The 19,573-nt window shown below is 42.1% G+C and overlaps 1 protein-coding gene across 1 annotated transcript in view; it reads left to right on the plus strand.

Moving 5' to 3' along the window:
• DGAT2 (diacylglycerol O-acyltransferase 2) overlaps positions 1 to 16,571 on the plus strand; it is a 47,432-nt gene extending 30,861 nt beyond the window's left edge. Inside the window, exons 5-8 of the mRNA XM_030200045.1 lie at positions 8,579 to 8,783; positions 11,164 to 11,338; positions 13,271 to 13,473; positions 14,682 to 16,571. Coding sequence (XP_030055905.1) covers positions 8,579 to 8,783; positions 11,164 to 11,338; positions 13,271 to 13,473; positions 14,682 to 14,836 — 738 coding nt within the window. The 3' untranslated portion in view covers positions 14,837 to 16,571. The remainder of the gene's footprint in view (positions 1 to 8,578; positions 8,784 to 11,163; positions 11,339 to 13,270; positions 13,474 to 14,681) is intronic.
• Positions 16,572 to 19,573: the final 3,002 nt, after the last annotated feature.

Raw genomic sequence — 19,573 nt, forward strand, 5'->3', positions numbered from 1 at the left:
TCCACACATTAGAATTTATGTGGACCAAATACGCTTGCATAAATCTAATGCCAATAATTGACCAATTATTGGCACTGGTTAAATAAGATGCGCATGCAAATCGGCTATGCGTGCAGTTTTGCATATGCACAATTTTTAGTCATCGTTTATAGAATCTGGGGATGTTTGAAAATAGGGTTTTTAATTCCCACTTTTAGGCTGCAGCTATAGGTGCTCCTGCACGCACAGCAGCCATAGTGTGGATTCTTAAATGCAGCAGGCATGTACCTATCTTAAGCAGGGGGATATAGAGCTAAATTCTCTATATATGGTGCTAAAAAGACCCCTTTTAAGCTGTGTTCTATAAGCCACGCCTAAAATTCTGTGCAGTTTATAGAATTAATGCCTAAGCAGAAAAGTTGCATGTAAATTTAGGGGCAGCCATTTGCACCAATGAAAATGTGAAAATCTACAATTACGTCTGTAACTCAAAACCATGCCCCCAGTTGCCCATGACCCTCCCAATTCCACACTTTTTTTTTTTTGGACCGCATGTAAATTTTAGGCACAGGTCCTTTACCTAACTTTACGCGGGTGAGTCCTAGTAGTGCCAATAATTTATTCATTGGTTACATTTGTATCCCACATTTTCCCACATATTTGTAGACTCAATGTGGCTTACATAGGGGCTCATTTTCAAAGCACTTAGACTTACAAAGTTACATATGTTATTGTGGAACTTTGTAAGTCTAAGTGTTTTGAAAATATGCCTCATAGTACTGGAGGGCCTTTGCAGGCTCCAGTGTGAACAAATACAAAGTGTTGTCGTGGTACAGCCACATTAGGGAATTGTAGAACTGAAGAGTTGTGTTGTGTCCATTGCGTGCTTTAGTTTGGTCGTGTTGCTGAGATTGGGCATTTAGGTTGAGTCGTTAGGGTATGCCTTCTTAAACAGGTTCGTTTTTAGTGATTTGCGGAAGTTTAGGTGGTCGTACGTTTTTGTTACAAAAAAAACCATTCTAAATTCCGCACACAAATCAGGAACATGCCTGAATTTGTGTACGTAATTTTTGGCGACCTTTGTAGAATCTGAAGGATAACTAACAGCTTATCATACACCTCCTTGCAAATACACACTTCATAGGATAGTTGCATATTTAAGGACAGCTCTTAGGCAGCATGCTAACATGAATGTATTTAAGTGCACACCTGTGTGCATTTGTTAGTATTCGAAACATTATGCACACAGTGCACCCAATTCATAGCATTGCCCTTTGTGTCTTCCATTGTGCAGTGATGAACCCACTCACAGGACTGAATGCCATCTCAACGTGTGTCCCAGCTGACCTTGTGAGTTGAAAGATGTGAACAGAGTTAAGGGGTCCTTTTGCTAAGGTTCATTGAAAAAATGGCCTGTGGTAGTATAGTAAAATACAAACTAACACACGCGACCAGCCTTTCCTACATAGGTATGCAGTTGTGGAATTCACTCCCAAAGCACTTGAAAACGATTAACGAATTAACTAACTTCCGCAAATCTCTGAAAACCTACCTCTTTAACAAGGTCTACCAGGAGAACCCATAACTATCTACGAAACAACACCTGTCTACCTTTATTCAGAATGTATCTTTCTATAACTGCTTGACCAAATCTTCTGGTTTTCCTTGACTTTTTGTATAACAACTGTATTCTTTACCCTGGTATGGCGATGCCATAACAGGTCTCTGTGAGCTACATTGAGCCTGCAAATAGGTGGGAAAATGTGGGATACAAGTGCAATAAATAAATAGGCGCAGGTTTTGGGCACGTGCAGAATCATTTTTCAGAGGACCTCTAAAAAAAAAAAAAGGCCTTTTTAAAATTTTTTGCTGAAAATGGACGTGCGGCAAAATGGAAAATTGCCACGCATCCATTTTGGGTCTGAGACCTTACCGGCAGCCATTGACCTAGTAGTAAAGTCTTGCATGGTAACTGGGCGGTAATGACCTATGCGCGCCAATTGCCACTTGGCATGCGTCCAATATGTGCATCAAAAAAAATTACTTTTCAGTCGCACGTATCAGACACATGGGAAAAATGAAATTACCGCAAGAGCCACGCGGTAGCCATGTGTTAATTCCATTTTGGCATAGATGCTTACGCACCTTACTAAAAGGGCCCCTAAATTCCCAATTCATTCTATATGGTGAGGCACAACACTGAGCCACTGGGGTGTCCATAATCTCTCACTAGGGGGAAGGGAACTGGGCCTTGATATACCACCTTTCTGAGGTTTTTGCAACTACATTCAAAGCGGTTTACATATATTCAGGTACTTATTTTGTACCAGGGGCAATGGAGGGTTAAGTGACTTGCCCAGAGTCGCAAGGAGCTGCAGTGGGAATCTAACTCAGTTCCCCAGGATCAAAGTCCACTGCACTAACCACTAGGCTACTCCTCCACTCCACTATCCCACTCATTTCTGGAGTGTGGAACCAACATACAAATGGAAACTCTGTTATTAGGGAATTAATTAATACTGGGGTATCAAATTAATGATTACAAGCCCACCAATATCTGAAGGCTAAAATAACACGTCAAAATAATTACTAAACAATCTAAATTAAAAGTGAGAGGTGCTCAGAAAAAGTGCAGTCATGCCAGAGGGGGCTACTGCTAAATCTGTCATCACTCATCACGCTTTGATAATGATTGCACATAGAAAATATGAAGTGAAATATTATTTTCTATGTACAGTTTACTTCTCCGATCACAATTATCAATAAGGCGCAATGATAGATTTTGAGCAGTAGCCCCCTATGGCATGATTGCACTTTTCTGAGCAGCTTTCACTTTTAATTTAGATTCAGTAATTATTTTGAAGAAGTTTTGTTTTTAGTTTTCAGATACTGGTTATGAGGGAAGAGCGTATGAAGAACATCTGAGATAATAGTACTGTTTGCAAAACGGTGGGGTGGGGGAAGAGGGCCGTTTTTGGTTAATATGGTGACTATTGAATCAACTAATTGGCCATAGATTGCAACAGTTTTTGGTTCTTATGAAAGTGTACTGACAATGGTCGGATCTGAACCTGTTTGTGTTGACATAAGCTAACAGTGTTTGAGGGAATTTGGACTGGGGAATCACCCTGGACTTGGTATCAAACCATTTAGCCTGGATTTCAGATAAAAAAAAGTGCTTTAGAAGAAATCCCTCCTGGTCAGAGTACATAGTAATCGTGCATAACTTTCAGGCTTAGTCAGTATTTGAGAAATTAAAAAAAATAAATAATCAGTGCAAAAATCAGGCTTACTCATTAAGCCAGTAGGAGACAGTTGTTTTCCTTGTAGCCTTGGTGCTGCCGTGTTGGTAGTTGGATAAAAGAAATGCACACGTGAACAGGACTTTGGCCTGCCAGTATATCCCATGTGTGCTCGGCAGTGATGTCAGCTTGGGACAGGTGTTCAGGCAAGAGCATGGATTCATTGGTTTGAACTTTGTCTGTTTTTGAGATTCTCTTGCTAGAATAGGCAGAGCTCACAGGTGTTGGATGCTCCTTAATGCCGGCCTTCTAATCTTCATACATTTACTTATCTCTCTACTGCTGTTTAGATAATAATAAATCTGCAAGAGTTAAAGGTTTAGATAAAAAAGGTAGTGGTAGTCAAACTTGTTTTGTTCCAGAATGGTGTCCCAAATAGCTAAACATGCTACATCAGCTTTCAGGAATCAATACTTTTCCTTCATGAAGATTAGATATGCTGGTTTTAAGAGAAAAAAAAACAAGGTAGCAGCTTTGGCACAGCAGGGTAATGCAGCTGTTTAAAGGTGTAGAATTAGCTCTACCTAGTAAATTACCAACGTAGATTTGAGAGAGAGAGCGAGCACAAATGGCATAGAAGTGAACCAAATGTATGCACATTGGAAGAGATGATTGGATGGCAGTGTACATGGTCACATTGTGTTGAAATATCAGCCAGTTAAGAACATGGTGCATAGAGCTTGAGCTACAGCCGTGCTGGTAGCCTCCTGCAAGAGAGCACCTGCATCTCTAAATTCCATCTAGCCAAGCAAATAGTTTCAAGGAAAGCTACTTTAAGAATATCTTTCATGGAGGCCTACCAAAGGGGTTCAAATAGTGCCTGATGAGGGCCGATGTAACCAAATTGAGATCGCATTGGGGCATCACCACCTGAATTGAGAGAGGTGACTCAGCATATCTGCTATGCCCCACCAGCCTTGCTGCTGAATTAGGGAGGGGCAACCTAGACCTTGAATGAAGTAACAGTATAGAGAATCAATAGATTGGAATAGGAAGGATAGATATTTGAGTGAGTTTTTGTTTAATATTATATTTTTTTTAGATTTGTATTTTTTTAGCTTTATGTATGTGATTTTGTAGATATAAGCAGGATTTATATAAATAAAAACCTAAGACTGGGTGGTGACAAGGCAGCAGCTGGTTGGATAACATTGCCATTGGTCTGGAGAGTTTTTATTGTTTTAATATGCTTTTTTCCCTTTCCCTTGGATAGGAGTGGGAATACAGTAAATTAATAAATCGGATCTTAAAGGAGCTGCAGCAGATTTTCATCCTCAACTTCAGTGGAGATAACTGGGGGAGGGGGGAGAGGTTTCAGCCACCGGCTTCTAAATCCAACAGTTCATCGAGGCCTGCCATAGACTGAGTACAGTTGGCATTGGGTGATGAGATATTTTATGGGAGCAACCAGGTTAGGTGGAGTGAAGCTGTTCTATAAACCCAAAAGGATGGCAGCCTTCCAAGTACCAAAGCTGGGCAATACAGAGAATATATATTAAGCCAGCACTCGGGTTGTTCTGCAGCTATGACCCATAGTTCACACTGCTGCAGAAAGCATGTGACCCCCCTCCCCCTCCCCCAAGGTGGTGCCGGACAATGACATCCTATAAAGCATCTGTCCAGGTTGTAATCCCTGTGATCCACATTTTGCTCTAACTTACTAGAAAATGAAATTTCTGCCTAGGCCAGAGGCATGCAACTCCTTTCGACAGTAGGCTGTATGATCAGAAATCTGTGTATGCAGGCTGCATAATTGTAAATTCATATTTTGTGAGCCACATGAATATTTTAGCATGACTTGCTCATCAGTGTTCTGTAATTCTGAATTCATGTCCACCTAATAGCTTTGCGGTGCTTCAACATGTGTGCTAGATAATGAGATGTAGACTTCTCTGCCCCCCACCCCCCGTTAAAAAAAAAAATCTCAAGGGCTGTCAAATGCCCAAACCTGTCAAACAGCATGCCGAACAACGAGGCCGCCGCACAAACCGTTTCCCATCCTCCCGCCCAGCGACGGGGGGGGGGGGGGGCTGGAGGTCCGGTGTGTCTCCAGCATCCCCACCCCACCCCCGAACCCAATCCTTAAGTGGCCGCCTCCCGAAAAACGCTGTCCTACCCTCCCACCCACCGACCGGGGGGGGGGGGGGCTGGAGGATGGTGGGTCTCCAGCCCCCAAAACCCCCAGAAATCGTTGATTGGCCGCCTCCGGCCAAAGGATCTTCCACTGTGATCCATCGACGGGGGGGTGGGGGCTGGAGGTCCGGTGGACCTCCAGCCCACCCCAAATCCTCCTCCCAGCATTGTCCTTAGATTCCCTGGTGGTCTGTGGTGTCGTGACACCCCCCCCCCTCCCGGCCCCCCTACCTTTTGTTGGAGGAGGTACGCAGCCTGCCTGCCTCCCTCCTCTTCGTCAGTTGACGCCCAAAATGGCGGCGCCCAGCCCCGCCCATTGCATCCTAGGATGCGCTGGGCGGGGCTACAGACCATGTAAGGGAATCGCTAATTGCGCTGGAAGCCCTGTTTAGCATGCATTTGCATGCTACTTGCGCTGAGAGCCCTCGAGTGCGCTGTTTCAGGCGCTCGAGGGCTCTGATCATGGGTCGGCTGCAAACTCTGGCGCTAATATGGCGTTAACAGCCTCTAGCGCCAGAGTTTGCTTTTGATCATGAGGGCCTCAGCCTTGAATCTGTAAAGAAAGGGGACCTGTGGGTCTGAGCTGGTGTACCTCACTGGTGGATTCTTACATATGTTTAGTAATAGGTTTTGCAGTCTGTAGAGAACTTGGCTCTGTTCTGGCAAGAATAAAAATAAAAACGATTTACGAACTAATGAACTTCCACAAACTACTGAAGACCCATCTCTTTAACAAGACATACCACAAAGATCCCAATGTGAATATACACAGTTCCTCCACATAATATTCAGAACTGTCTTATAATATTTGCTTGTTATACTACTATCATGTTCTCTCATTATGTTGCCCAAAATCCTTCTGTAACACTAAATGTCTATTTTCTAATATATTTCCACCCACATTGAGCCTGAAAAAGGTGGGAAAATGTGGGATACAAATGCAATAAATAAAATAATCATTCTTGAAAATGAGACCTTTGTTTAATGGAGCGTAATTTTATTATAGTTTCCTATGCGTTAAAGCCATGTTCTTTGAAACAACAGGTCTTAAATGCAGAACTCTTAAGGCATTACCACTGTATATGTCAGTGTTGTGCCATCATACCTGTTCAGATATGCCACAGAAGTCTCTACTAGGACATTAAACTTTACATAAGTTTTGCCATACTAGGACAGACCGAAGGTCCATCAACCCAGCATCCTGTTTCCAACAGTGGCCAATCCAGGTTACAAGTACCTGGCAAGATCCCAAAACAGTACAATACATTTTATCCTGCTTATTCTAGAAATAAGCAGTGGATTTTCCCCAAGTCCATCTTAATAATGGCTTATGGATTTTTCATGTAGGAAATTATCCAAACCTTTTTTAAAACCCACTAAGCTAACTGTTCACATTCTCTGGAAATGAATTAGAGTTCAATTACATGTTGAGTGAAGAAATATTTTTTTTTTCTCTGATTTAAATTTACTACTTTGTAGCTTCATTGTGTGCCCCTAGTCCTAGTATTTTTGGAAAGAGTAAACGAGCAATTCACGTCTACCTGTTCCACTCATTTAATAGACCTCTATCATATTCCTCCTCGGCCATCTTTTCTCCAAGCTGAAGAGCCTTAGCCGCTTTTAGCCTTTCCTCATAGGGAAGTCATCCCATCCCGGTTGCTTTTAGCATTTTTTCTTTTGTAGCAACAAAATACTGCAGTGGTTTTTAAAACATGCAGGAACTTCTTGCTGAGAATATGCTTTCCTAATGATAGCTTGTCAGAGTGCTGAAATCGACCAGCAGCATGCAGGGCACAAATAGTCATGCTCTTTGTATAAATAACACAGGGGTTGGCAACTTATTGTACATTTGTGTACCACTTTTTTTAGTTTAATTAAATCTGGAGAATCGTGCCACCACTCATTTCCCCTATGCTTCCCCCCCCTCCCCCCCCCCCCACCCCGGCCACATGAAAGTTAATACTTTTGGCTGGCAGGGATATTCAAACCCCAGCATCTGAAGATTTTCTCTGCCTGATTCCCTTGTGCCATCTGAACAGTGGGGGAAGTTGGTAGCACACTACTGGCTTCCAACTCTGGCACTTCCTGAACATACATGGTTCATGAACTAAGCATACGCAGGGCTTCATCAACAGCACCTGGAAGCATGCTGCCAACGTCTCCGCTGCTCAGACAGCATATGGGGGGGGGGGGGGGGGGGGGCTCAGTCACATCAGCTGGCAGGGCACCATGCATGCCATCCTGTGGCACATATGCCATAGGTTGCCAACCCCTGCTATAGCACAACATTGCACACAGCACTTCCTAACCCACAGACTGAGATGAGGGGGAGGGGGGGAGCTTCTATTGGATGTTACTTCTGGTGCTGGGATCAGCAGCAGTGTGCAGTAGACATGGCAGCCAAGGTTACCGATTGAGAACCGGCTCCCTGCACCACGCTGACTTCTCTTTTCTCCAGGACATGTATAGATAGGTAGTTGGCCCATTGTAAGAAGGTCAACCAGGGCCTCCAGAGAAAGAGTTACAAAAAGGTTTTGTCCCTTTTTAGTTATACAGCCTGTATCTCTGTAGGAGAGGATTCAGTGGCTTCTGCATAAACTTACATTGAAACAGAGGGATTACAGAACTGTTCCTTTAAAGCTAATAACACATCTACCCATAGAAACTGGAAATTATTCCATGAGAGATGATTTCCCTGCCAAGAACTCCCTCTGCCTGCTGTTCATATATGTTCTTTCTAAAATGTACTGTGAAACCTACCAACTGAACTGTATAGTTTGCTACTGATTGCTGTGTGTAGCTGTCCTGGGGTGAAGCACAGCAATAGACTGTAAAATCCATGCTTTGAAATATGACAGTAACATCTAATGGCTTTGGTTATGTTGTTACCCTTAATTTCATCTTTTTCTCTCCAAATCGATTGAATATTTGGAAGTGGCTCCATTAAACTTCCATCTCCTTAAACATACAGACACACAGAGGGGTTGGAAAGAACTGCATGAGCCATGCTCCGCATGCTTTCACCACTTGCTTGGAAGACTGGGCTTTTAGTAACAATATATGGTGTTTATGTATACTTTTTCTCCAAACGTTGGATCTGTTTTAATCAAATGGACATGAGCATTGAGTATGCTGCAAAATTTTTTTTTTGTTCTGTTTTTCAGTTGGTTAAAACTCACAACCTACTCCCTACTAGGAATTACATGTTTGGTTATCATCCTCATGGAATCTTGTGTTTGGGTGCATTCTGCAACTTTGGTACTGAAGCCACTGGGTTTTCCAAGAAGTTTCCTGGCATCAGACCTCATCTTGCAACATTAGCAGGGAATTTCAGGATACCTGTTCTTAGAGACTACCTGATGTCAGGAGGTAAGGATACAGAGCGCTCGGATTCCTTCTGGCCATCCTCAGCCTTTCTCAGTCTGGGTGACTTAAAGACCGGAGTTTACCAGCCACTAAAGAATCATGAGTAGTCTGCTATGAGGTTAAGTGGTTCCCATCTTCCTATTTTTGGTGGCTGCATTCTCGCAAGCGCATATAAAACTTTAAATAAAAAAATTGGGTGGGACAGACCGACAAAGAAATGGATTTCAAGAAGATATGGGATAAACACAGAGACTCCTTTTGATATCTGGGTGAGGGTAAAGCCTGAGGCAGGTAAGCTTTCTAGAATTGCATTCATAATATTGCAGTCCTTCTGTATCATGTCTGGCAGTCCATATTGGGATCACTTCTTCCTACTTCTGCCCCTTCTGTGTGGGTGTAGTGCCAAGCTAGGAAAGTCTGAGCCTGGAAATAAGTCCAAGTCCTTTGCACACCACTACCACTAAGTCACCAACCCAGCCAGAATATAGAACCTTTTTAGCAAACCATCTAATGGGTTCTGAAATGTATTGCATGTGGACCTCCAAAAGACTTGGGTCAACCATGAAAAAGAGCAGAACAGGAGGAGTAGCTCTATCCAACTTCTGTTCAGCAGGTTTTTGTTTTTTTTTTTTACAAGAAAAATAACATTGCATTGGATTTGTGTTTAATATTTAAGGGGAGGGTGCAAGTCACTGTGTCTCTGTTTTATGTAGCCTAGATCCCTGAAAGGTGCCAACAGGCCATTCCAGGCCGTGACTCAGATATTTTCTAAGTTATCTGTTAAAGTGGATTGGTATCCTGTTTGGATAAAACATCAACTAAACTTTTGAGTCTCTTTAAGTGGAACGTAACTGTTTACCATTTCGACAGACTTGATTGTGAAACTGGAGTGTATTGGAAGCCCTGAGTATTATACAGTGAACATAAACCATGTGGCCACCTGTTTGTGGGTGGGCACGAAGCCAAAATTCCCACTCAGATTCCTTACTCTGTGGTCCAGAGATCCTGTTGTAAACAGCTTGGGCACGCATTGACTGCACTTAAAAGATTGGAGGGCTCCAGTGACCAGTCAAAGATTACTTTAAATGCAGCTCTTTGTATCCGCTGCCTTGTTCAGAGCGTCTCAGTTTACAGTTTGAGTGCCTACAGAAAATGGAACTCAACCCAGGATGTTTGTCTTGAGCAGAGATGTCAATTACCAGATTAATTTCTTGGATTTTCTCAAAACATGGCATGTGAAATTTTTTTCATTGTATTCAGCTTTACTAAACCTAGGGCATGTGAGGTAGTGTGTGGTGTATTGGGTTTTTTTTTTTTTTTTTTTTTTGGGGGGGGGGGGGGTTGTTTCTTTTGGGGAGTTTTTTTTTCCTTTTTTAAGCAGCCATACAATTGATACAAATGTTTTTTGTGCACACTCATAGTAACATAGTAGATGATGGCAGAAAAAGACCTGTACGGTCCATCCAGTCTGCCCAACAAGATAACTCATATGTGCTACTTTTTATGTATACCCTACTTTGATTTGTACCTGTCCTCTTCAGGGCACAGACCGTATAAGTCTGCCCTGCCTCCCGATCTCATATGACTTTAATCCAAAATAAAAAAAAAACTAGGAACGGAGTACTGTGTACAACACCGCTATATAAATAATATATTGAAATTGGAGGAGCTCCCTCAGCCTTTTAATAACCCACGTGTTGGTTCTCTAGTGGGAAATAGTTCTTTCATTGGGAACTCGCTCACAAAGTGATATATATGTGCTATGAGTGTTGAAAATTTAAGTGCAAACACTACAAATACTTATATGCTTCAACTGCACTTGTAAAGGTCACTGAATCATGCTGGGGTACTAGCTGGATGGAACAATTGAAATATAAACACTTGATTGTATAATATAGATTGCTAATAAATAACTGACTAATAAAATAAGAGTACTTATCTGGTGAGCCCGGCGTTCACGAGATGCCAAAGGTTCCCAACAGTAGAACACTGTGACTGTTCAAAGGTGGATCGCAGCTGAAAAACTGCTTTCCCCTAGAAAACATCGGGCTCACCAGATAAGTACTCTTATTTTGATAGTAAAGCTTTGAACTGGGTTCATTTTCAAGATGGGCGCAAGTTCTGTATTTAAACCTGATTAAACTCGTTACTCTGAATCGATTGGCGATCCATTCCAACCCCAGGATGTCAAAGCTTGACGGTTCTAGTCGTGTTTTAGTAGACTGAACTGTATGTGCTTCATGGTCCATAGAATAAAATCCAAAAGTGGATTAATATGCAGGAATTCATCGCCCATCCTTCCCAGCCCGACAACCTAACAGCTTTTGACTTCTTTCACGTACTGCATAATCATTGCTCTGGCTCCTCTCTCGATACCTTTTAGGTATATGTCCTGTGAATCGTGACAGTATTGACTACATCCTCTCTAAAAATGGTACTGGAAATGCTGTGATAATTGTTGTTGGAGGAGCTGCCGAATCACTGCATTGCAAACCAGGGAAGAATTCGGTCACTTTAAAAAACAGAAAAGGATTTGTGAAGCTGGCACTGCAACATGGGTAAGAGGCAGCTTGGCTTCACTATCTTTCAAGGACAGTATGGATTTAACAGTTTGTTACAAATGCAGTTCTTATTTATATGCTGCGTGTTTTGTAACAAGAATATTGAGATGGCTAGTCTTGGAAGACTCAACTAGCAAGCTGAAATTTTCAAATTAAAACTTTTCACCGTGAGATGTTAATATTTGATTAAATTCTTATATCAGTGGAGGAAAAGACCTCAACAGTCTACGCTTGGCAGCAGATCAAAGTTTCTAAGTGCCAGCTTAATTTGGACTCCAGTATTACTGCTCAAAAACCTCCATATTTTATTAATTTTTTTGATATTTTGTAGTAATAACAATCCAAGGCACTTTATAAAATATACTTAAAGCACTTAGCTTAGGACTCTGCCCAATGGGGCTTTCTGTTTCACTCAGTATTAGAGCTTCATCAGGGGGGGGGGGGGGGGGAGATGCCAGACATGCAGGATAGAGGGCAGGAATGCTGCAGTTGATTAGGAGGGAAGGAATGGGGGAGGAGAATGCTGCACTTGGGAAGGAGAGGAAATGGGAGGCTGGAAATGCACATGGATGGAAGAAAAGTGAGTTAGTCAGGGGAAGAGAAAGGAAAGGATGCTAAGATAGAGGGGGGGGGGGGGGGGGGGAGGTTCCAGGATCTGCGGGGGAAGAGGGGAAGGATGCTGGACATGCAAAAGGGGAGACGGGAGTGAGGAAAGAGGGGCACTTGCTGGACGAGCAGAGGGGAGAGATGATGATGATTTGGTGGGGGAGGGAAGAGGGAGAGATGCTGGCACATGGAGTGGGGACATAGCGACAGTTATGTTGAATAGTGATACAGTGATGGGAGAAGCTCAACATGACAGAAAGATAGTGGCAATGACACGGGTGTTGCTGGGTAGGATAGATGGATGGGGTCACAGGGAGAAGATGGGAGGTGGACATTGAGAGAAAAGAAGTGCTAAATGGACAAATGAGACTACTACTACTATTTAGCATTTCTCTGGTAAGATATTTAAGAGGAGACAGAGAAAAGCAGAAACCAGACTAGGACCATTAGAAAAATGACCAGGCAAAGGTAGAAAATAATGTCAGTTTTTTTTTCTTTTGAAATGTGCTTCTTCTAGAACTGGTTTTAGATATGGCTGGGGTCTGTGAGAGAAACCTTGCTCTTTGGCTTTCAATCTCTAGCTTTGGGATGGGCCACCCTCGGCATCTATTTCTCATGCATATTCATTGGATATCCTGAAAACACTAGCTATGATGAGGCCCCCAGAGCAGATTTGGAAACCTGTGTTAGAGGAAACATGACACAGGCAGGCTATTGCATTCAGGAACAGATCCTGCTTAGCAGCAAAACTGATGAAACCTTGCAAAATAGCACAAATATGTCCTTGTGCTAAGTCACAATTACATATTCTGTTGAAAGCAGCTGCACTAGGCCAAAAAGCCAATTTCAGGACAAAATTTATAGACCCTTCTTTAATGTTTCTTTCCTGAGAGAACATTGCTAGCTGCATGTAGCTGCTGCTTGACCATTTTCTTTGTATGTGGTTGCATGCGAGTCAGGATGCAGCTATGCGGACATTCAACATAAGTAAATGCATCAGTCACTGATGAAGCCCAAGTGGGTGAAATGCGGACGGTTTGGTACTTTTTGTCAATAAAGGGATTTTTATGCAAGAACCATAGACTGGGATCTGCTGTCTTCTTGCATCTGTGTAGTGTGTGGATCTGAAGTCTCGTTTTTATTGTTTTGGAAAAAAAAACATAGGTTAAAATTGGAGCATTTTAGGCATATAGGGAGGTGGTTTCCAAATTATGACTGAGTGAAGTTTTGGGAGGGTTGAAAACATCCGAGGATGCACTGTCGTTTGTGTAATAATTGTAACAGATATGATTTTCATTTTTGTGTTTTGTTTTTTTCTGCTAGGGCGGATTTGGTTCCTTTGTACTCGTTTGGTGAAAATGAGGTTTATAAGCAGGTGACTTTTGAAGAGGGCTCCTGGGGTCGCTGGGTACAGAGAAAATTCCAGAAATACATTGGATTCGCTCCTTGTGTCTTTCATGGCTGTGGTATCTTCTCACCTAACAGCTGGGGTTTAGTACCTTATTCTAGACCCATCAATACAGTTGGTAAGTATGGGGAGGGGGTGTCCTTCCCCCCCCCTCACCACACACACACACTCCCATGCTTTGAAGCTAGATCTAGGGTGCAGGTGCTCAAAACTTCAGCATTGTACTAAAACAGCACCAGAAAAATACCACTACAAGTTCCTAATTCTCAACACCAATGACATGCAAACTTCGGGGCGTTGGCGCTGAGCATTAGAGACTTCTGCTGGAGGATTGTGCCTGGACATGCGCTGAAGAGCTGTGTTAAGAAAAGAGCACATGCCCAAAAGCCAGAGAGAAAGGCAGGAAGAAGAAAAGCTGCCAGTAAGTGCAGCTAAACAAGTGAACCTTCGCATTTCAGCCATGATTTTTAATTTAATTTCCCTTTTTGGGGGGAGAAAGGGTGGAGGGGGGGGGGGGTCCTTGTCTGCCAACTATTTCAGCTACATGTGGTTGGACACAGGGATGCATGCATGGAGCTTTCATCATTGTCCAGCCCTAGCAGTAAAAGCTGACTTTTTTAAAAGGGCTCCGGTCATCCGGGTTTCGCCACCACTGCTTCCATTCCTGTCAGCACGGCCGCCAGCAGCAGCAGTCTCCCTATTCTTCCCCTGCTCATCAGAACCCTAATGCCAGCTCTGAGCTGGTGTAGGGTTTCCCTTGTTTGGCCCGCTGAGCATTGAAGAGGAACGCGGAGGCCCTTTTTATTTTTTTAGCATGCATTTGCATTCTTATTGCGCCCAGAGCCAGCAAGCTCATTTCATGCGCTCGTTGGCCCTGAGCATTCGGCGGAAGCAAATGCAGGCGCTAGTCCAGTGCTTTTGCTTCTGAGCATCGAGGCCTAGGTTTTTCCCCTTGCCAGTGGTGCTATGTAAATGTCATACAAATTCAGTTATATGTTTACTGTGAGTTCAAACTCATTAACCATTTTCGTAGTTATATAAACTAATGGATTGTAGTTGGCCTCAACACTACAGTGCCCTTCTGTAAATGTAAGGAATTTGGTCTTTCTCTCTCCCCCTGCTCCCCCCACACCTCATCCCACAATACAATTTAGGCTGTGGCTGCAGAAATACACCACAAATTTGAAACTCTCCTTGGCATGTCTTATTTGTTACCAATAGGGCCATATAATACAAATGTTGTGGGTGAAGAGCAAGGAACTAAGTCTCCTAAGAAAGTTGACTGGGGCATGTACAAGATCTAAATGACTTGAATTTATTTTTCAGTTGGGGAGCCAATCACCATTCCTAAAATTGAAAACCCAAGTCAGAAAGAAGTGGACATGTATCACAGCATGTATATGAACTCTTTGGTTAAGCTCTTCGACAAGTACAAGACTAAGTTTGGCCTTCTTGAAACTGAGACCCTGGAAGTCATCTAAAGGACACGTCAACAGTGGTTTACTGGCAGCTCTTCAAGAACTAGAATCTCTAAGATGTCGTCCTCTCGTAAACTTTCCTTTTGGATACGAGCAGTGAAAACATTCAACTAGCCAGACCTATTGCACTGAATGTATCCTGTGTGAACTGACATTCCAAGACAGCGAGAGGAAAATATCCTATATTGCATATTTAACTACCCCCTCCCCCTTCTCAAAGCAAGTTTTAGGTTTTATTTTCGAAAACCTGGCTAGCCAACTGCTCTGGAAGAACTTGTAGACAGAGCATACTTAATGACTAAATAAAGCACTTAATGAATTTGATCATAATAGTAATTTTCCCTACAAGAACTGCCTTAGAGAATAATTTTGTAAGTTCATTATTACCTGCCTCTAGATTTTCCCAGTATTTGGGAGAGAGATATTAATTGTACCAGAAGTCTCTAATGCTTTTCCTGTCCCTTGTACTCCTGCTTCCAAGACAATAGGAGGGTGCCTTACTTCTCTTTTTCTCAAATTTGTTTTTTATCTACTGGTCCGTTTCTACAAATAGTTCTCTAAGTTGCTCACTGTGGTGATATCACTTTGCACTTTTTCTCCATTTCTAAAGGAATGGGTGCCTCTGGAAACAACCGAGCCCTTTGTGGTCATTCTGTGAAGACGGTACAAACATTAAGAAGTTGGAGGCCGCCTTCTCCTTGTACAGTAACTTATTGATGGAGTATTGGAGAGGGCTAGTTCAGCACTGCCTATGTGTAACGTCCCACAGATGTTCCATGATTTAGTGTAGTAATTGAGCAGTAACTTGTCTTTCCTTTAGAAAACTACATCTACTAATTTGATATTCTAATGTTCCCCCCCCCCCCCCCCCCAAAAAAAAAAAAAAAATGTAAGCTAAGAGCAAGGGGATGAGTTTGGTAGGGAAAAAAAACTGCAAAGTATAGCCCAAAACACTTTTGGGGCGTAAGGAAGGTTTTCATATTGCTAGTACACATGTAAGGCTTGGAAAGGGAGGGTTCAAACATCTTAAGAATTCCATTACTGTATACTGAGCCTGGAGTTCAGTAGCACAAGGGCATTTCTACAGAAAAGCCCCTTTTAAAGCACAAGCAATGCAATGTTGGTGGACTGCCCCATATTTTTCTAAAAAAAAAAATTAATATGTGGGTTGGAAACCAGAAAGTGTAGCTAATATAAAGCTCGTGTCACTTTCCCTATTTTTGTTTTCCTATAAGTTTTATATTTGCTTTTCATGACTTTTTGCTCCCTGCTTTTCAATCGTGCAGAAGATGTTAACGTGTGGATTTGGACACGATAAAGTGGGTGTAGGTACTCTGATTGCAATACTTAAAACAAAAATTTGATAGTATTGGGAGGTGCAATTTTATTATTTGAATATGAAGAAAAGTAAAATGTGTAGAACGGATTGTATCTAATACTTCTGTATTAAAAAAAATCTGTCGGCTTAATGTAAAATGGCCTTCTGCACAAGCTATACATTTTGACTTTACCATTTGTGAAATGTTTACATGAATGTGTATAGTGCTTAAAAAGATTATAGCTGCAGATCTTGGTACCTGCACATATGTAATTTTACCTGTTCAGCATTTGAGTGTACTGTCTACACTCTGCCTTTGCAGCACTGTGTCCTATGGAAGAAAAATCACCTTTTCAGAATTATTGTACCATATCATCATTTTTTGCACACATTTATGAAAATAAATGCCACTGAAAAAGGGCTGGTTGCTATATCATTTTAAACTTGGTACCTACCTCGAATTGCAATAAGGATCATATGTCAACACTAATGTAATAGGTGCCGATGAGGCATATTTTCAAAGCACTTTGGGAGGCTAAGTTCCATAGGTTTCTATGGAACTTTGGGAGGCTAAGTGCTTTGAAAATAAGCCTCTATGTGGTTTCGCTCGCAACCCCCCCCCCCCTTTTTCCCATCCCCATTTTGCCTATGTTTAATGGAGATACTTCTCATCTTAGTGGTGAACATTAACCTGTTGCAAAACAATTGCCTGCTTTTGACATGGCATGACGAAGGTATCTTGGGTAAAGACTGTGGCTTATGGCACAGCTACAGCGGAAACAATATTGCAGAAATGTTACTCCATTATTTCCAACCATTCTTCAACTCTAATTGAATTTCTGTGGCGAGAGATCTCTAGACAGCATTAAGATTGTAGTTTGGTAAAAAAAAAAAAAATTGCCACAGAACTGCACTTCATTGCCATTAGCAAAGATCTATTAGTCTTTAGAGTTGAAAAATGAACTCGTGGAACTATTGTTAGTAATATGTAATTTATCTTTAAAGTCAAGGATGTACCGGAAGATTGGAGGATGTTCAGTGTAACGCCAATCATTTAAAAAGGTTCCAGAGGAGATTTGGGAAATTATAGACCGGTGAGCCTGACATCTGTGCCAGGCAAAATGGTAGATACTATTATAAAGAACAAAATTACAGAGCATATTCAAAGGCATGGATTAATGAGGCAATGTGAATTTACTGAAGGGAAATCTTGCCTCACCAATCTATTACATTTTCTTTGAAGGGGTGAATAAACATGTGGATAAAGATGAGCTGGTCGATAAAGTGAGGTAATTATATTTACTGATGACAAAAAGTTATTCAAAGTTGTTTAAATCGCAAGAGGATTGTGAAAAATTATAAGAGGACTGGGAGACTGGGCATCTAAATGGCAGATGACATTTAATATGAACAAGTGCAAAATGTTGCATGTGGGAAAGAGGAACCTGAATTTATAACTACGTAATGCAAGGTTCCACATTAGGAGTCACCGATCAGGAAAAGAATCTAGGCATTGTTGATGATTCGTTGAAACCTTCTGCTCAGTGTGTGGCGGTGGCTTAGAAAGCAAATAGAATGTAGGAAAGGAATGGAAAGCAAAAATGAGGATGTTATAATGCCTTTGTATCGCTCCATGGTGCGACCGCACCTCTAATATTGTGTTCAATTCTGGTCACCGCATCTTAAAAAAAAGATATAGTGGAATTAGAAAAGGAACAGAGAAGGGCAATGAAAATGATAAAGGGGATGGGACAACTTCACTATGAGGAAAAGCTGAAGCGGCTAGGGCTCTTCAGCTTGGAGAAAAGACGGCTGAGGGGAGATATAATACAGGTCTATAAAATAGTGAGTGGAGTGGAACGAGTAAACGTGAACCTCTTTGTTTACTCTTTCCAAAACTACTAGGACTAGGGGGCACACAATGAAGCTACAACGAATCAGAGAAAATGTTTCTTCACGCAACGTGTTATTAAACTCTGGAATTTGTTGCCATAGAATGTGGTAAAAGACTGTTAGCAGAGTTTAAAAAAAAGGTTTGGATGGCTTCTGGGATAAGCAGCATAAAATGTTTTGTAGTTTTTGGGGATCTTGCCAGGTATTTGTGACCTGGATTGGCCACTGTTGGAAACAAGATGCTGGGCTTGATGGACCTTCGGTCTGTTCCAGTATGGCAATACTTATCTACTTTGCTAACTTTTTAGAGGTAATCTCTCAAACCCAACTGAACAGCTGACTTGTCATCAACTTGCAACACCATAGTGATTATGGGGAGAATTAGTTAAGGTGACCCAAAGTTCGCTGCTGGGATGATGTGCATGAATTCTATGAAAACAGTTCCCTGTAGAACGCTTCATAGGATACTAGCTTAGGACTAGTCTATATATGGTGCTGAAAAAAAATCGTTATTCTATAAGCTGTGCATAAAGTTAGGCATAGTTTATAGAATAGCACTTACACCCGAGAGTCGCACCATCTGAAATGTGGTGCAAATGTACACACCTACATTAGGCACTTATCCACTGTTCCCTCTAAGCTGAACTTTGAGTCCTCCACCTATAGCCCTGCTGGGGGGAGGGGGGGTGCTGTTTCATTATCACACCAGTAGTGAGGTACAGGCGAGTTCTGCAGGACTCCTAGGAACCTGCCTGTCCCTACTGCTTGAAAACAGAATATTGATGCACCCCCCCCCCCCACTGCCAGCAATTACTACTACTATTTAGCATTTCTATAGCGCTACAAGGCGTACGCAGCGCTGCACAAACATAGAAGAAAGTCCCTGCTCAAAGAGCTTACAATCTAATAGACAAAAAATAAAGTAATCAAATCAATTAATGTGTACAGGAAGGAGGAGAGGAGTGTAGGTGGAGGCGAGTGGTTACGAGTCAAAAGCAATGTTAAAGAGGTGGGCTTTCAGTCTACCTCTTTAACATTGCTTATGTGAGTCCAGCACTGCAGGACTCACTCAGCTTAAGAGAGAATAGTGGACATATCCCTATTCTGTAACGTGTTAATTTTAGGAATGCCCCTGTTAACACCCTTGCCCCTCCCATTTCCGTACCCCCTTTTTCCGATTGTACTTAAATTTTAGGCACAGATCCCATGCCTAAATTTACATGCATACATGGCAATTAAATCTGGTGCTAAATGCTTGTTAAAAAGCCAATTGGCACTAAGCTCATTTAGTTAAATTGTGAATGCACAATTTTTGGTGACCTTTACAGAATTAGGGCAGTGGATCCTAAACCTGGTCCTAGAGGCACCCCAGCCAGTCAGGTTTTCAGGATATCCACAATGTGTATTCATGAGAGAGATCTGCAGCAGAATAGATAATGAATACTCGTCGTGTATAGTTTGAAAACCTGATTGGCTGGGGTGCCTCCAGGACCAGATTTGGGAACCACTGACTTAGGGAGTTAATGTGC

This window comes from Microcaecilia unicolor, chromosome 4 (genome assembly GCF_901765095.1).
Source record: "Microcaecilia unicolor chromosome 4, aMicUni1.1, whole genome shotgun sequence".
NCBI classification, from domain to species: domain Eukaryota; kingdom Metazoa; phylum Chordata; class Amphibia; order Gymnophiona; family Siphonopidae; genus Microcaecilia; species Microcaecilia unicolor.